This window comes from Leuciscus leuciscus, assembly GCF_965113295.1.
Source record: "Leuciscus leuciscus genome assembly, chromosome: 15".
In the NCBI taxonomy this organism is placed as follows: domain Eukaryota; kingdom Metazoa; phylum Chordata; class Actinopteri; order Cypriniformes; family Leuciscidae; genus Leuciscus; species Leuciscus leuciscus.
Window position 1 is genome coordinate 27,588,235 of NC_138739.1, and position 14,143 is coordinate 27,602,377.

Sequence of the window (14,143 nt, forward strand, 5' to 3'; positions counted from 1 at the left end):
CAGTTAAACTGGCATTGACATTGAATTATTTAATTGGAAGAGTAATTATAACAACATAACTTGATTTTGCACTAAATCCTAATTGTAATCTTATTGCCCATATAAAAGAGTTGTTTTTAATTCTCTGTATTAAGATGATACTGCCTCATTCAAACTCCTTATAGTGCCCCATTTTTTGGTTTAAGCCACTGCCCCTCAAAATGTCTGTGCACGGCCCTGTTGTACGGTTACCGGAAGCCAGGTGTGAACTTGACCTGTTTGTGCGCTTGTTTTTTTTCTTGTTTTTTCTGTTATACTTGGTTTGTTTTTGTTTGATTCAATTTGTGTTAGAACTTATTAAGCTTTGTTAGTGTGCTTTAATTCTCATGTGAGATTAAGTTACTTTTCTGTCCTGTTTCCTTTATTATTGAATATTTGAGAGCGGTAACGCTGTGTTTTGGGCTGGATAGAGGTAAAAGGGAGTTATGTCAAGTGACTTACATCGCACACACTTAGGTTTTATGTATTTTGTTTAGACCCACTAGGTTTAGGGGCATGTGCCATTCATTGTAATTTTTGTTTTGATAGGTAGAGTAGGGAAGTATACGACGTCTAGGACGCTGAAGACTTTCTCTTTCTACCTTTTTCTTTTGTATTAGATAGATTAGTTGAAATGGGTTAGAAAGATTCCTTCTGTTTTATTCTTTTCTTTGTGTTGGCACTGTCCAATTATTCCCTTTTTTTTCTTTCCAGGTCTGGTATAATGTAATTTGCTGGTTTTTCCTGTGATCTTTCATTTTCATTGTAAATATTAATTAATGTTGCCTCAATTGTTTTTTTGTTCTTCTCTCTCTATATGTACCATTATATAGGCCTATCGATATATCTTTTAGCAGGTTCTTACACATAATAAATGTTTACATTTTCTGCTACTTCGTGATGGTCTCATTCATTTTCCCAGTGTTTTAATGGTAATAGTTGTTGACGGGTGGCCTAATGTTTCCCTTCTAACTCCGTAGACTTTTAAAAACAGTGAAGGGTCGTAACATACATGACACCTGTTGGACAGTAAAATATATTAAAAACATTTTGATATGCTAAACAAAGTTGTTGTATCTTGGTAATTTTTGCCATCTTACAATCAAGTCAGTTTGGGATTATATCCAGAAAGTAACATAATAGTTCATTGACATGAAGGATGCAAATGTTGCAAATGAAGGATAAATCTGGGTATAACCTTGGCCAAATTACCTCTGATGGTGTCAAGAGTAGAGAAAAATAAGCACTTGATACTTCAAAAAGAAGCATCATACAGGCCTCCAGGGTGATACCGCACATTAACCCAGTGTCATAATATTTAATAGTGATCAGGAAGCCATACATACAGTTTTTGCTTTTAAATATAAGGAATGGCTCATTCCAAAATGGACTTTACTCATGGAAAGTTGCATTTCTTTAGAACAGTGTGAAAGTCCTAATTTGTAATATTATACTGTAAACTTGATAAGATACTGATCTTACACCATTCTTTCATTAATTAAGCCACAGTAAATAAGTGTAATACAAGTAATACACCAATTGTCTGGCTTAAAAATACATTATGGCAACTAAGCCACCTATATGCTATTCAAAGCCAATGTAACGATATGGCTGCATTTTAGCCGGAACTGAGGAAAAACTAAACGAAAAGCATGTTAAAAAAGGTTGCTCTACACAGGACCAACATCATCCAGATAGTTATCTGCAAAGATGAGCATCTGCTGTAGCGCGGTGAGAAGCAGGACGTCACAGCTGAGCTCCAGCTCCAGCTCCAGCTCCAGCTCCTGACTGTAGCCTCCAATGACTACTGAAAAGGTTCTGTTACTAAGACTATTTAAACCAGATAAGGGCACTTCCTCGGATGCCCACACTGTACAAGTCGTGAAAACAGAATGCCATCAACAGTGTCGAACGCTGCACTCAAATCTAAAAGCACTAAAATGACTGAGTCCCCAGAGATAATATTCTATGTTGTAGTTGTTTGAAAATTATCATTGATCTTTTCGTGTAATAGACTTAAAACTAAGAGTTGAAAATGAATAGCAACATGAGGAAGAGGATGACACCAGATGCCTCGCACATTTAATTGACTAATCACACCCGTTTTTCCGTTAAAATTAAGGTGGGTAGCAGATTTTCACCCATCTTGGAGGCATTTTGACTCTTTTGTTTACTTTAGCAAATATTAATGATATTTTTAATTGAGTCAACTAGTCTATGTAAACAATCTGTGCTACATTTTTGTCTTAAACTATCTAGTAGACATTAATGCCAAATACATACATAGTAGGCCTACAAAATAGTCAAACTTTATTAGTCCTCATACAGTGTAAAGTCACAATAGCCCACAAATCAAAACAAAAGTGAAGAATTATAGAACATCAGTCTTGAAGATCAAGCGTAAAAAGTACAGAGAAATTACACAAATTGAAATAAAAAATAAAAATAAAAAGTGTACTCACTGTAACTTATTATTAAAAAAAAGAAACATTAAACTTTTCACAGCTCAATGAAATATGAGTATAAAAGTACTGAATGTTTCTGCATAAAAGCAAATGATGAGTGTCCAGATCACAGACCTGCAAACTCACAAAAGATAAAAATGGCATGTTTATGAATGAAATTCATAACAAAAATTTTATAAAAAAAAAATAATACTGTGACCGCGAGAACCTGTGCTGGACGCCCCTCACCTCTGCTTTTGCCTCAACCTTTAGCCAGGACCAGCTCCATCTGCACCTCAGCCCTGATTCAACCTTACATAATATGCCAAAGCCTGTGTTTCTGTTTAAAGCAAAGACTCCAGCGCGCGTGCTGATTGGAAAATACTAGAGACATCCTCTGCCCCACATGACACCCAAGCGGCAGCGTATTACATGATATATGACCAAGGTGACGGTCAAATGCAAATACTCTATTGCGAAAAGTTTTAATCTACGGAACAGTAGACAATGATTCTGATTGGCTAAAAGACACATTTCCGATTCTTGTGAGGTTTATTGTGCCTGTAATTTCACCTTGAACACCCCCTAAAAAAAATTTGTATCTACACGATTCACATAAATGCATATTTTGAATAAAAACGCCAAATTTCGCCGAAAAGCAACTAGTTTGGAGGTATAGTGATCAGCTTTCCTTACGCTATGTAAATGATTCGCAGAGCTTTCGATTTGGCCATTTTCAAATCTGGTATCAGCCACAAGAACTGAGAAAAAACCTTATATAGGGTTGCCCTCCACAGGACGTATATCATCAAAATAGTCGTCTGCAAAGCGGAGCATCTGCTGTAGCGCCGTGAGAAGCAGGACGTCACAGTTGAGCTCCAGCTCCAGCTCCTGACTGTAGTTCTTCACCGGTAACACACAAGACACCGGCACACCTAACCGAGAGCTCACCTCCTGCACCTGCAGAGACAAAACAACATCTCAGTCACTCTGAGTCCTGTGGGAACAGCTCATGTGATCATGTGACCATGTCTCACCTTCGTCTTGATGTAGGAACTGACATAAAGGCTCTGAAGATCTTCCTCCACTAGAGGACATGCTTCATCTACTTTTGTCATCAAGACAATCTGAGCGATGCCTGAAAATGTTGAGATGTGTCACATGCAACTATCAGGTTGCTCAATGTACATCCTACTTTGGATTAGTCACATGATTGGCATTAATATCAGTGTTTCCCCTAAGATTTTTTTCAGGGAGGGTGGTAGATCCCCTGAAAATAGTGTCACGGAGCGGGTGTGTTACGGATACGTGGTGTAAAATTTTTAGTAATCAAAAATCATGTCTAATTAATTGAAATCATGAGACTTTTATTATAAACAATTTTAAACGTATACAATATTTAAAAATAATTCTATAGAATGTTTTTTTTCACACAAATTCGGTGTTGTGTTCTCTCTGGTAATCAAATGAAGACGTAAAACATTAATTACATTTCTTTTAATCATATGAAATTAAACAAACTTTTTGTCAAACAGCGTGCAGCACAATGGGCTTTACTGTTAAAAAGAAAATATGGAAGAAAAATGGACTATTCCTTAAAAAAAAATTACGTTTTGATGATAATTTATTTGTATTAGTGTCAGTATTATTATTACATTGAGACGTATCTAAATTCTACTGTACTACAGTAATATATTTGTCAAGTTAAACCGAACTTTTATTTTGACGGGTTGCCGTGATGACCTTTGAGTTATTCTGTGTTTGTGACATGACGATAGTTTTTTTTTTTCAAATGAAGCGGTTGCTTACGAAGTGACTTTCAGAGCGGATCTAGAGTCTGGAGATGAAGTTCATGCATTCGTGTCCTCATAGGCAAAAAAACAGTGTCACACGTGCTTCAGCGTGTTTTGATCTGATCTGATTTGATTTGATTTGAAGTGTACTGAACTGCTATATCACAGGGGGGTTCGTTTTGAGGGGGCGGGCCCCCCCAAAAAAAACAATGGTAGGGGAAACACTGAATATGTTTACTTACCCAGTGAGTTCACTTTTCTGCGTATGGCAGCGAGTTTTTCCTCTAGTTTGCTGGACATGAGGGAGATTTTGGTGGCGTCGATCACATACACCACACAGTGAATCTTCTCCTGTAGAGATGCAGGTCTGGAGGCCTTTTGCTCATCCGGTTGAAATGGTGCCATGGGGTTGAACTGAATTGAAAGTAATGGAAATGAAAGATCAATTTGACTAATAAATATACATTTCCAAGCCCAGAAACATTAAACTATTCACTTACTTTATAGCGGTCTGGTACGTGACCTTGAAGAATGCTGCTGATGTCATCAATATCCAGTCCTGCACCTGATTGTTCCTCGAGTCCCATGGTGTCACACAACACAAATGGCAATGGTTTTCCTTCACGACCGTCATTCACTGGGTATGTGCGAAACTACCAACAAACAGGAATCATTATTCGTTGTGGAACATTAATTGTTTTATGTCACAAGCCAAGGCAGGTCCTGAAGTCCTGTTGAATCTGTACCTGTACGGTCAGACTAGTGCCTGCAGATCCTGACATGGCTTTATTGGTCACATGACCAGTGAAGATTGAGTTGATGGAGTTGAAGAAACTGGATTTTCCAGCACCTACAGGACCGATCATTAGGATTCGAACACGGCTGATAGACGTCATCAGGGGTTTATGATTCCTGATCAATCCCATGAGCTCGTCTCTTCGTCTACAACAGATCGGTTTTATCATTTCATTTTTCCATAGGAAATTAACAAAACAGAGATTAAGAAGAAACATACTCAGTTGTCCACAGAACATTCCTCCATGGTTTCTCCTCAATGCTGACTTGAGGCTCTGGGAATTGTTGAATAAAGATAGAATTTTTTATTGGAGTAATGTTAAAAGACAACAAATAAGTTCATTATATTAAAGAGACAAAAACAATTTTTTACTTGATTTTGTGTGTAGAATAGGCCTATAGGTTGGTAATAAAGCTGATGATTGACTTACCCTGTTCCACTTTATACACCTCACATTCACTCAGTTGAGAGTCATTCCCATACATTGATGCGGTTTTAATGTTGAATGCACCCTCTCCTTGATAATGCACAGCTGGTTGGTTATTGTAGCAAAAGTACAACTGTTGGCCAAAATTGGGCCATTTAGCATCATCGTAACGTGCATTATATCCACCGTTAACTTTGATGTAGCTACAGGTTCCACCTTGAAAGCTGAACAGGAAAGCTTCCTCATCTGTAATTTGCTGTCCACTTTGAGCATAATCTACACTAGTGTATCCACCAAAGATGTAGCCTGATCTGTTATAGGCTACAAGTAAAGTTGGACCCTGACGGTCACATCGCTGATGAAAAGCAGAAGCATTATATCCATGAACAGAAGCTTTGTAGAGAAGAGTCAGTTCAACATTTCCTAGTGAAGCACAGAGCTGCTCTTTTCGCTCTTCGGGTAAATTAGAAGTGAGGGGATCTGTGCTGACTTTTCTAACTTTGGCTTTTTGCATCTGTGACAAAAGAACATATAAGTTACAAAAAGCACTTTTCTAGGAGAAAGTGCCATTTGTGTATCAATACTGATAACAGGAATTACAGGCTAATCTTACATACTGGAACTTACGTTTCGTAGAACACTCGCTCTTTGCTAGAAACTTCGAAATGCTGCTTCTTTTGTGGACTTCGACCCGAGACGAGCAACGCTCTAACTACACTGATATTTGCATTGGCGTGTTTCTGATGGTGATATTACTGTTATATAAAAAAACGTCTCTATGAGAGCACTCATCTCTTGGAGATTTTTTTTTTTTTTTACAATAGTGACGTTGACACTGAACCTCATAGGATTTAAAGGTGCAGTACATATAAAGAAAGGAATAGTAGGGGAGAACAGGTATGGTTGTAACACTTTCTGCTTTACCGTGATCAATTTAATATCAACGTCTTTCTGTAATCTGATAATTATATTTAAGAAAACTGTCCAAATTAAATTTCAATGAATCTTGTTAGCAAAGGAAAATACTAGAACAGAGCATCATACATGCCTTTGGTAAAAAGACAGTAACACAATCATTCATTAACACTCAGGAAATTTAAAACCATTACAGCCCCAAAAGAAAAATCTCCAACAGCAGCGATTTATTAGGAAGGTGTTCTCCACATGACAAACATCATCCAGATCAGTCATCTGCAAAGTTGAGCGGTGAGAAGCAGGACATCACTGTTAAAAGTGAAAGTGACATGTGAATGCAAAGTATGGGAACCCATACTCAGAATTTGTCCTCTGCATTTAACCCATCCAAGTTACGAGTAGTGAACACAAACACTGCAAACCGTGACAGGACACACACACCCAGAGCAGTGGGCAGGCATTAACAGAGGCACCCGGCGAGCGATTGGGGGTTAGGTGCCTCGCTCATGGGCACCTCAGTCATTTCCTGCCAGTATTGAGAATTGAACCCATAGCCTTTGGGTTACCATCTGACTCTCCAGCTCCAGCTCCTGACTGTAGTTCTTCACCGGTAACACACAAGACGCCGGGCACACCTAACCGAGAGCTCACCTCCTGCACCTTCAGAGACAAAACAACATCTCAGTCTCATCATGCAAACGCAGCCGTCCTGTTTTGCTGGAGGAAAATGAGGGGTGAACGCAGCAAAAACTTTTTGCAGTGGATGAGAAACTAAAAAAAAAAAAAAAAAAAAAAAACTCCATCTGTAACCCAAGTATATTGTTCAAACCAAATGACTTTAGCAAAGTTTATATTAATTGATTGATCATCAATTTGAGTTATTTTGATAAATTAAATAATAAATGTTTAATAAATATAGGCTATCTGTCATAATTTTCATTTTAAAAATACAGAAACAAGATTCTTGAGATCTTTGTATTTAAATTGCTACATAAGTCTAAAACATAAAATATATAAAATAGTAGATTAAATTAGCACAGAATCAACCTTGATCAAGTCAATGATCAGCCAAATTTCCAAGTCCATCATCAAAAGCGTTTATGAAAAAAAGTGCTGAGCAGAATTTGTGCCATCGAGTGGTATAAAAGAGAATTAAGTCAAATGCGCATTTTACCCCGGTGTGACTTTATAACTGTTGTAACCTGTATATCATTTCAATTTATACTTTAACTGTATAATATTAAATTAAATGTCTATACTACTTCCATAGGATGAGGCAGCTCAGAGAGTGAGAGCCCACTGAGCATCAGACAGTTAAACTGGCATTGACATTGAATTATTTAATTGGAAGAGTAATTATAACAACATAACTTGATTTTGCACTAAATCCTAATTGTAATCTTATTGCCCATATAAAAGAGTTGTTTTTAATTTTCTGTATTAAGATGATACTGCCTCATTCAAACTCCTTATAGTGCCCCATTTTTTGGTTTAAGCCACTGCCCCTCAAAATGTCTGTGCACGGCCCTGTTGTACGGTTACCGGAAGCCAGGTGTGAACTTGACCTGTTTGTGCGCTTGTTTTTTTTCTTGTTTTTTCTGTTATACTTGGTTTGTTTTTGTTTGATTCAATTTGTGTTAGAACTTATAAGCTTTGTTAGTGTGCTTTAATTCTCATGTGAGATTAAGTTACTTTGCTGTCCTGTTTCCTTTATTATTGAATATTTGAGAGCGGTAACGCTGTGTTTTGGGCTGGATAGAGGTAAAAGGGAGTTATGTCAAGTGACTTACATCGCACACACTTAGGTTTTATGTATTTTGTTTAGACCCACTAGGTTTAGGGGCATGTGCCATTCATTGTAATTTTTGTTTTGATAGGTAGAGTAGGGAAGTATACGACATCTAGGACGTTGAAGACTTTTTCTTTCTACCTTTTTCTTTTGTATTAGATAGATTAGTTGAAATGGGTTAGAAAGATTCCTTCTGTTTTATTCTTTTCTTTGTGTTGGCACTGTCCAATTATTCCCTTTTTTTTCTTCCTTTCCAGGTCTGGTATAATATAATTTGCTGGTTTTTCCTGTGATCTTTCACTTTCATTGTAAATATTAATTAATGTTGCCTCAATTGTTTTTTTGTTCTTCTCTCTCTATATGTACCATTATATAGGCCTATCGATATATCTTTTAGCAGGTTCTTACACATAATAAATGTTTACATTTTCTGCTACTTCGTGATGGTCTCATTCATTTTCCCAGTGTTTTAATGGTAATAGTTGTTGACGGGTGGCCTAATGTTTCCCTTCTAACTCCGTAGACTTTTAAAAACAGTGAAGGGTCGTAACATACATGACACCTGTTGGACAGTAAAATATATTAAAAACATTTTGATATGCTAAACAAAGTTGTTGTATCTTGGTCATTTTTGGCATCTTACAATCAAGTCAGTTTGGGATTATATCCAGAAAGTACCATAAGAATTAATTGACATGAAGGATGCAAATGTTGCAAATGAAGGATAAATCTGGGCATAACCTTGGCCAAATTACCTCTGATGGTGTCAAGAGTAGAGAAAAATAAGCACTTGATACTTCAAAAAGAAGCATCATACAGGCCTCCAGGGTGATACCGCACATTAACCCAGTGTCATAATATTTAATAGTGATCAGGAAGCCATACATACAGTTTTTGCTTTTAAATATAAGGAATGGCTCATTCCAAAATGGACTTTACTCATGGAAAGTTGCATTTCTTTAGAACAGTGTGAAAGTCCTAATTTGTAATATTATACTGTAAACTTGATAAGATACTGATCTTACACCATTCTTGCATTAATTAAGCCACAATAAATAAGTGTAATACAAGTAATACACCAATTGTCTGTCTTAAAAATACATTATGGCAACTATATGCTATTCAAAGCCAATGTAACGATATGGCTGCATTTTAGCCGGAACTGAGGAAAAACTCAACGAAAAGCATGTTAAAAAAGGTTGCTCTACACAGGACCAACATCATCCAGATAGTTATCTGCAAAGATGAGCATCTGCTGTAGCGCGGTGAGAAGCAGGACGTCACAGCTGAGCTCCAGCTCCAGCTCCAGCTCCTGACTGTAGCCTCCAATGACTACTGAAAAGGTTCTGTTACTAAGACTATTTAAACCAGATAAGGGCACTTCCTGGGATGCCCACACTGTACAAGGCGTGACAACAGAATGCCATCAACAGTGTCGAACGCTGCACTCAAATCTAAAAGCACTAAAATGAGTCCCCAGGCCAGAGATGATTTTCTATGTTGTAGTTGTTTGAAAATTATCATTGATCTTTTCGTGTTATAGACTTAAAACTAAGAGTTGAAAATGAATAGCAACATAACGGGCTGTTATCGTACAGCTTTAATAACTGGAAGAGGATGACACCAGATGCCTCGCACATTTAATTGACTAATCGCACCCGTTTTTCCATTAAAATTAAGGTGGGTAGCAGATTTTCACCCATCTTGGAGGCATTTTGACTCTTTTGTTTACTTTAGCAAATATGAATGATATTTTTAACTGAGTCAACTAGTCTATGTAAACAATCTGTGCTACATTTTTGTCTTAAACTATCTAGTAGACATTAATGCCAAATACATAGTAGGCCTACAAAATAGTCAAACTTTATTAGTCCTCATACAGAGTGTAAAGTCACAATAGCCCACAAATCAAAACAAAAGTGAAGAATTATAGAACATCAGTCTTGAAGATCAAGCGTAAAAAGTACAGAGAAATTACACAAATTGAAATAAAAAATAAAAATAAAAAGTGTACTCACTGTAACTTATTATTAAAAAAAAGAAACATTAAACTTTTCACAGCTCAATGAAATATGAGTATAAAAGTACTGAATGTTTCTGCATAAAAGCAAATGATGAGTGTTCAGATCACAGACCTGCAAACTCACAAAAGGTAAAAATGGCATGTTTATGAATGAAATTCATAACAAAAATTTTATAAAAAAAAAATAATACTGTGACCGCGAGAACCTGTGCTGGACGCCCCTCACCTCTGCTTTTGCCTCAACCTTTAGCCAGGACCAGCTCCATCTGCACCTCAGCCCTGATTCAACCTTACATAATATGCCAAAGCCTGTGTTTCTGTTTAAAGCAAAGACTCCAGCGCGCGTGCTGATTGGAAAATACTAGAGACATCCTCTGCCCCACATGACACCCAAGCGGCAGCTTATTACATGATATATGACCAAGGTGAAGGTCAAATGCAAATACTCTATTGCGAAAAGTTTTAATCTACGGAACAGTAGACAATGATTCTGATTGGCTAAAAGACACATTTCCGATTCTTGTGAGGTTTATTGTGCCTGTAATTTCACCTTGAACACCCCCTAAAAAAAATTTGTATCTACACGATTCACATAAATGCATATTTTGAATAAAAACGCCAAATTTCGCCGAAAAGCAACTAGTTTGGAGGTATAGTGATCAGCTTTCCTTACGCTATGTAAATGATTCGCAGAGCTTTCGATTTGGCCATTTTCAAATCTGGTATCAGCCACAAGAACTGAGAAAAAACCTTATATAGGGTTGCCCTCCACAGGACGTATATCATCAAAATAGTCGTCTGCAAAGCGGAGCATCTGCTGTAGCGCCGTGAGAAGCAGGACGTCACAGTTGAGCTCCAGCTCCAGCTCCTGACTGTAGTTCTTCACCGGTAACACACAAGACACCGGCACACCTAACCGAGAGCTCACCTCCTGAACCTGCAGAGACAATGCAACATCTCAGTCACTCGGAGTCCTGTGGGAACAGCTCATGTGATCATGTGACCATGTCTCACCTTCGTCTTGATGTAGGAACTGACATAAAGGCTCTGAAGATCTTCCTCCACTAGAGGACATGCTTCATCTACTTTTGTCATCAAGACGATCTGAGCGATGCCTGAAAATGTTGAGATGTGTCACATGCAACTATCAGGTAGCTCAATGTACATCCTACTTTGGATTAGTCACATGATTGGCATTAATATCAGTGTTTCCCCTAAGATTTTTTTCAGGGAGGGTGGTAGATCCCCTGAAAATAGTGTCACGGAGCGGGTGTGTTACGGATACGTGGTGTAAAATTTTTAGTAATCAAAAATCATGTCTAATTAATTGAAATCATGAGACTTTTATTATAAACAATTTTAAACGTATACAATATTTAAAAATAATTCTATAGAATGTTTTTTTTCACACAAATTCGGTGTTGTGTTCTCTCTGGTAATCAAATGAAGACGTAAAACATTAATTACATTTCTTTTAATCATATGAAATTAAACAAACTTTTTGTCAAACAGCGTGCAGCACAATGGGCTTTACTGTTAAAAAGAAAATATGGAAGAAAAATTGACTATTCCTTAAAAAAAAATTACGTTTTGATGATAATTTATTTGTATTAGTGTCAGTATTATTATTACATTGAGACGTATCTAAATTCTACTGTACTACAGTAATATATTTGTCAAGTTAAACCGAACTTTTATTTTGACGGGTTGCCGTGATGACCTTTGAGTTATTCTGTGTTTGTGACATGACGATAGTTTTTTTTTTCAAATGAAGCGGTTGCTTACGAAGTGACTTTCAGAGCGGATCTAGAGTCTGGAGATGAAGTTCATGCATTCGTGTCCTCATAGGCAAAAAAACAGTGTCACACGTGCTTCAGCGTGTTTTGATCTGATCTGATTTGATTTGATTTAAAGTGTACTGAACTGCTATATCACAGGGGGGTTCGTTTTGAGGGGGCGGGCCCCCCCAAAAAAAACAATGGTAGGGGAAACACTGAATATGTTTACTTACCCAGTGAGTTCACTTTTCTGCGTATGGCAGCGAGTTTTTCCTCTAGTTTGCTGGACATGAGGGAGATTTTGGTGGCGTCGATCACATACACCACACAGTGGATCTTCTCCTGTAGAGATGCAGGTCTGGAGGCCTTTTGCTCATCCGGTTGAAATGGTGCCATGGGGTTGAACTGAATTGAAAGTAATGGAAATGAAAGATCAATTTGACTAATAAATATACATTTCCAAGCCCAGAAACATTAAACTATTCACTTACTTTATAGCGGTCTGGTACGTGACCTTGAAGAATGCTGCTGATGTCATCAATATCCAGTCCTGCACCTGATTGTTCCTCGAGTCCCATGGTGTCACACAACACAAATGGCAATGGTTTTCCTTCACGACCGTCATTCACTGGGTATGTGCGAAACTACCAACAAACAGGAATCATTATTTGTTGTGGAACAATTGTTGTTTTATGTCACAAGCCAAGGCAGGTCCTGAAGTCCTGTTGAATCTGTACCTGTACGGTCAGACTAGTGCCTGCAGATCCTGACATGGCTTTATTGGTCACATGACCAGTGAAGATTGAGTTGATGGAGTTGAAGAAACTGGATTTTCCAGCACCTACAGGACCGACCATTAGGATGCGAACACGGCTGATAGACGTCATCAGGGGTTTATGATTCCTGATCAATCCCATGACCTCGTCTCTTCGTCTACAACAGATCGGTTTTATCATTTCATTTTTCCATAGGAAATTAACAAAACAGAGATTAAGAAGAAACATACTCAGCTGTCCACATAATATTCCTCCATGGTTTCTCCTCAATGCTGACTTGAGGCTCTGGGAATTGTTGAATAAAGATAGAATTTTTTATTGGAGTAATGTTAAAAGACAACAAATAAGTTCATTATATTAAAGAGACAAAAAAAAATGTTTTACTTGATTTTGTGTGTAGAATAGGCCTATAGGTTGGTAATAAAGCTGATGATTGACTTACCCTGTTCCACTTTATACACCTCACATTCACTCAGTTGAGAGTCATTCCCATACATTGATGCGGTTTTAATGTTGAATGCACCCTCTCCTTGATAATGCACAGCTGGTTGGTTATTGTAGCAAAAGTACAACTGTTGGCCAAAATTGGGCCATTTAGCATCATCGTAACGTGCATTATATCCACCGTTAACTTTGATGTAGCTACAGGTTCCACCTTGAAAGCTGAACAGGAAAGCTTCCTCATCTGTAATTTGCTGTCCACTTTGAGCATAATCTACACTAGTGTATCCACCAAAGATGTAGCCTGATCTGTTATAGGCTACAAGTAAAGTTGGACCCTTACGGTCACATCGCTGATGAAAAGCAGAAGCATTATATCCATGAACAGAAGCTTTGTAGAGAAGAGTCAGTTCAACATTTCCTAGTGAAGCACAGAGCTGCTCTTTTCGCTCTTCGGGTAAATTAGAAGTGAGGGGATCTGTGCTGACTTTTCTAACTTTGGCTTTTTGCATCTGTGACAAAAGAACATATAAGTTACAAAAAGCACTTTTCTAGGAGAAAGTGCCATTTGTGTATCAATACTGATAACAGGAATTACAGGCTAATCTTACATATTGGAACTTACGTTTCGTAGAACACTCGCTCTTTGCTAGAAACTTCGAAATGCTGCTTCTTTTGTGGACTTCGACCCGAGACGAGCAACGCTCTAACTACACTGATATTTGCATTGGCGTGTTTCTGATGGTGATATTACTGTTATATAAAAAAACGTCTCTATGAGAGCACTCATCTCTTGGAGATTTTTTTTTTTTTTTTACAATAGTGACGTTGACACTGAACCTCATAGGATTTAAAGGTGCAGTACATATAAAGAAAGGAATAGTAGGGGAGAACAGGTATGGTTGTAACACTTTCTGCTTTACCGTGATCAATTTAATATCAA

General features: G+C 37.6%; 3 protein-coding genes across 3 annotated transcripts in view; all 3 read right to left on the reverse strand.

The window, feature by feature from the left end:
* The window catches only part of LOC309475887 (uncharacterized protein), a 31,822-nt gene that overhangs the window by 8,126 nt on the left and 9,553 nt on the right, over nucleotides 1-14,143 (reverse strand). The window lies entirely within an intron of this gene.
* LOC309475899 (interferon-induced protein 44-like) lies at nucleotides 2,303-7,091 on the reverse strand. Its single transcript, XM_082138877.1, has 8 exons — nucleotides 6,106-7,091; nucleotides 5,482-5,992; nucleotides 5,271-5,325; nucleotides 5,002-5,197; nucleotides 4,756-4,908; nucleotides 4,498-4,669; nucleotides 3,500-3,600; nucleotides 2,303-3,422 (listed from the first exon to the last, which is right to left on the reverse strand). The coding sequence occupies exons 2-8, from the start codon at nucleotides 5,990-5,992 to the stop codon at nucleotides 3,237-3,239; spliced, it is 1,374 nt and encodes a 457-aa protein (XP_081995003.1). The 5' UTR covers nucleotides 6,106-7,091; the 3' UTR covers nucleotides 2,303-3,236.
* On the reverse strand, nucleotides 10,024-14,000 carry LOC309475897 (interferon-induced protein 44-like). Its single transcript, XM_082138875.1, has 8 exons — nucleotides 13,826-14,000; nucleotides 13,202-13,712; nucleotides 12,990-13,044; nucleotides 12,721-12,916; nucleotides 12,475-12,627; nucleotides 12,217-12,388; nucleotides 11,220-11,320; nucleotides 10,024-11,142 (listed from the first exon to the last, which is right to left on the reverse strand). Exons 2-8 carry the CDS (start codon nucleotides 13,710-13,712, stop codon nucleotides 10,957-10,959), a joined length of 1,374 nt encoding a protein of 457 aa, XP_081995001.1. The 5' UTR covers nucleotides 13,826-14,000; the 3' UTR covers nucleotides 10,024-10,956.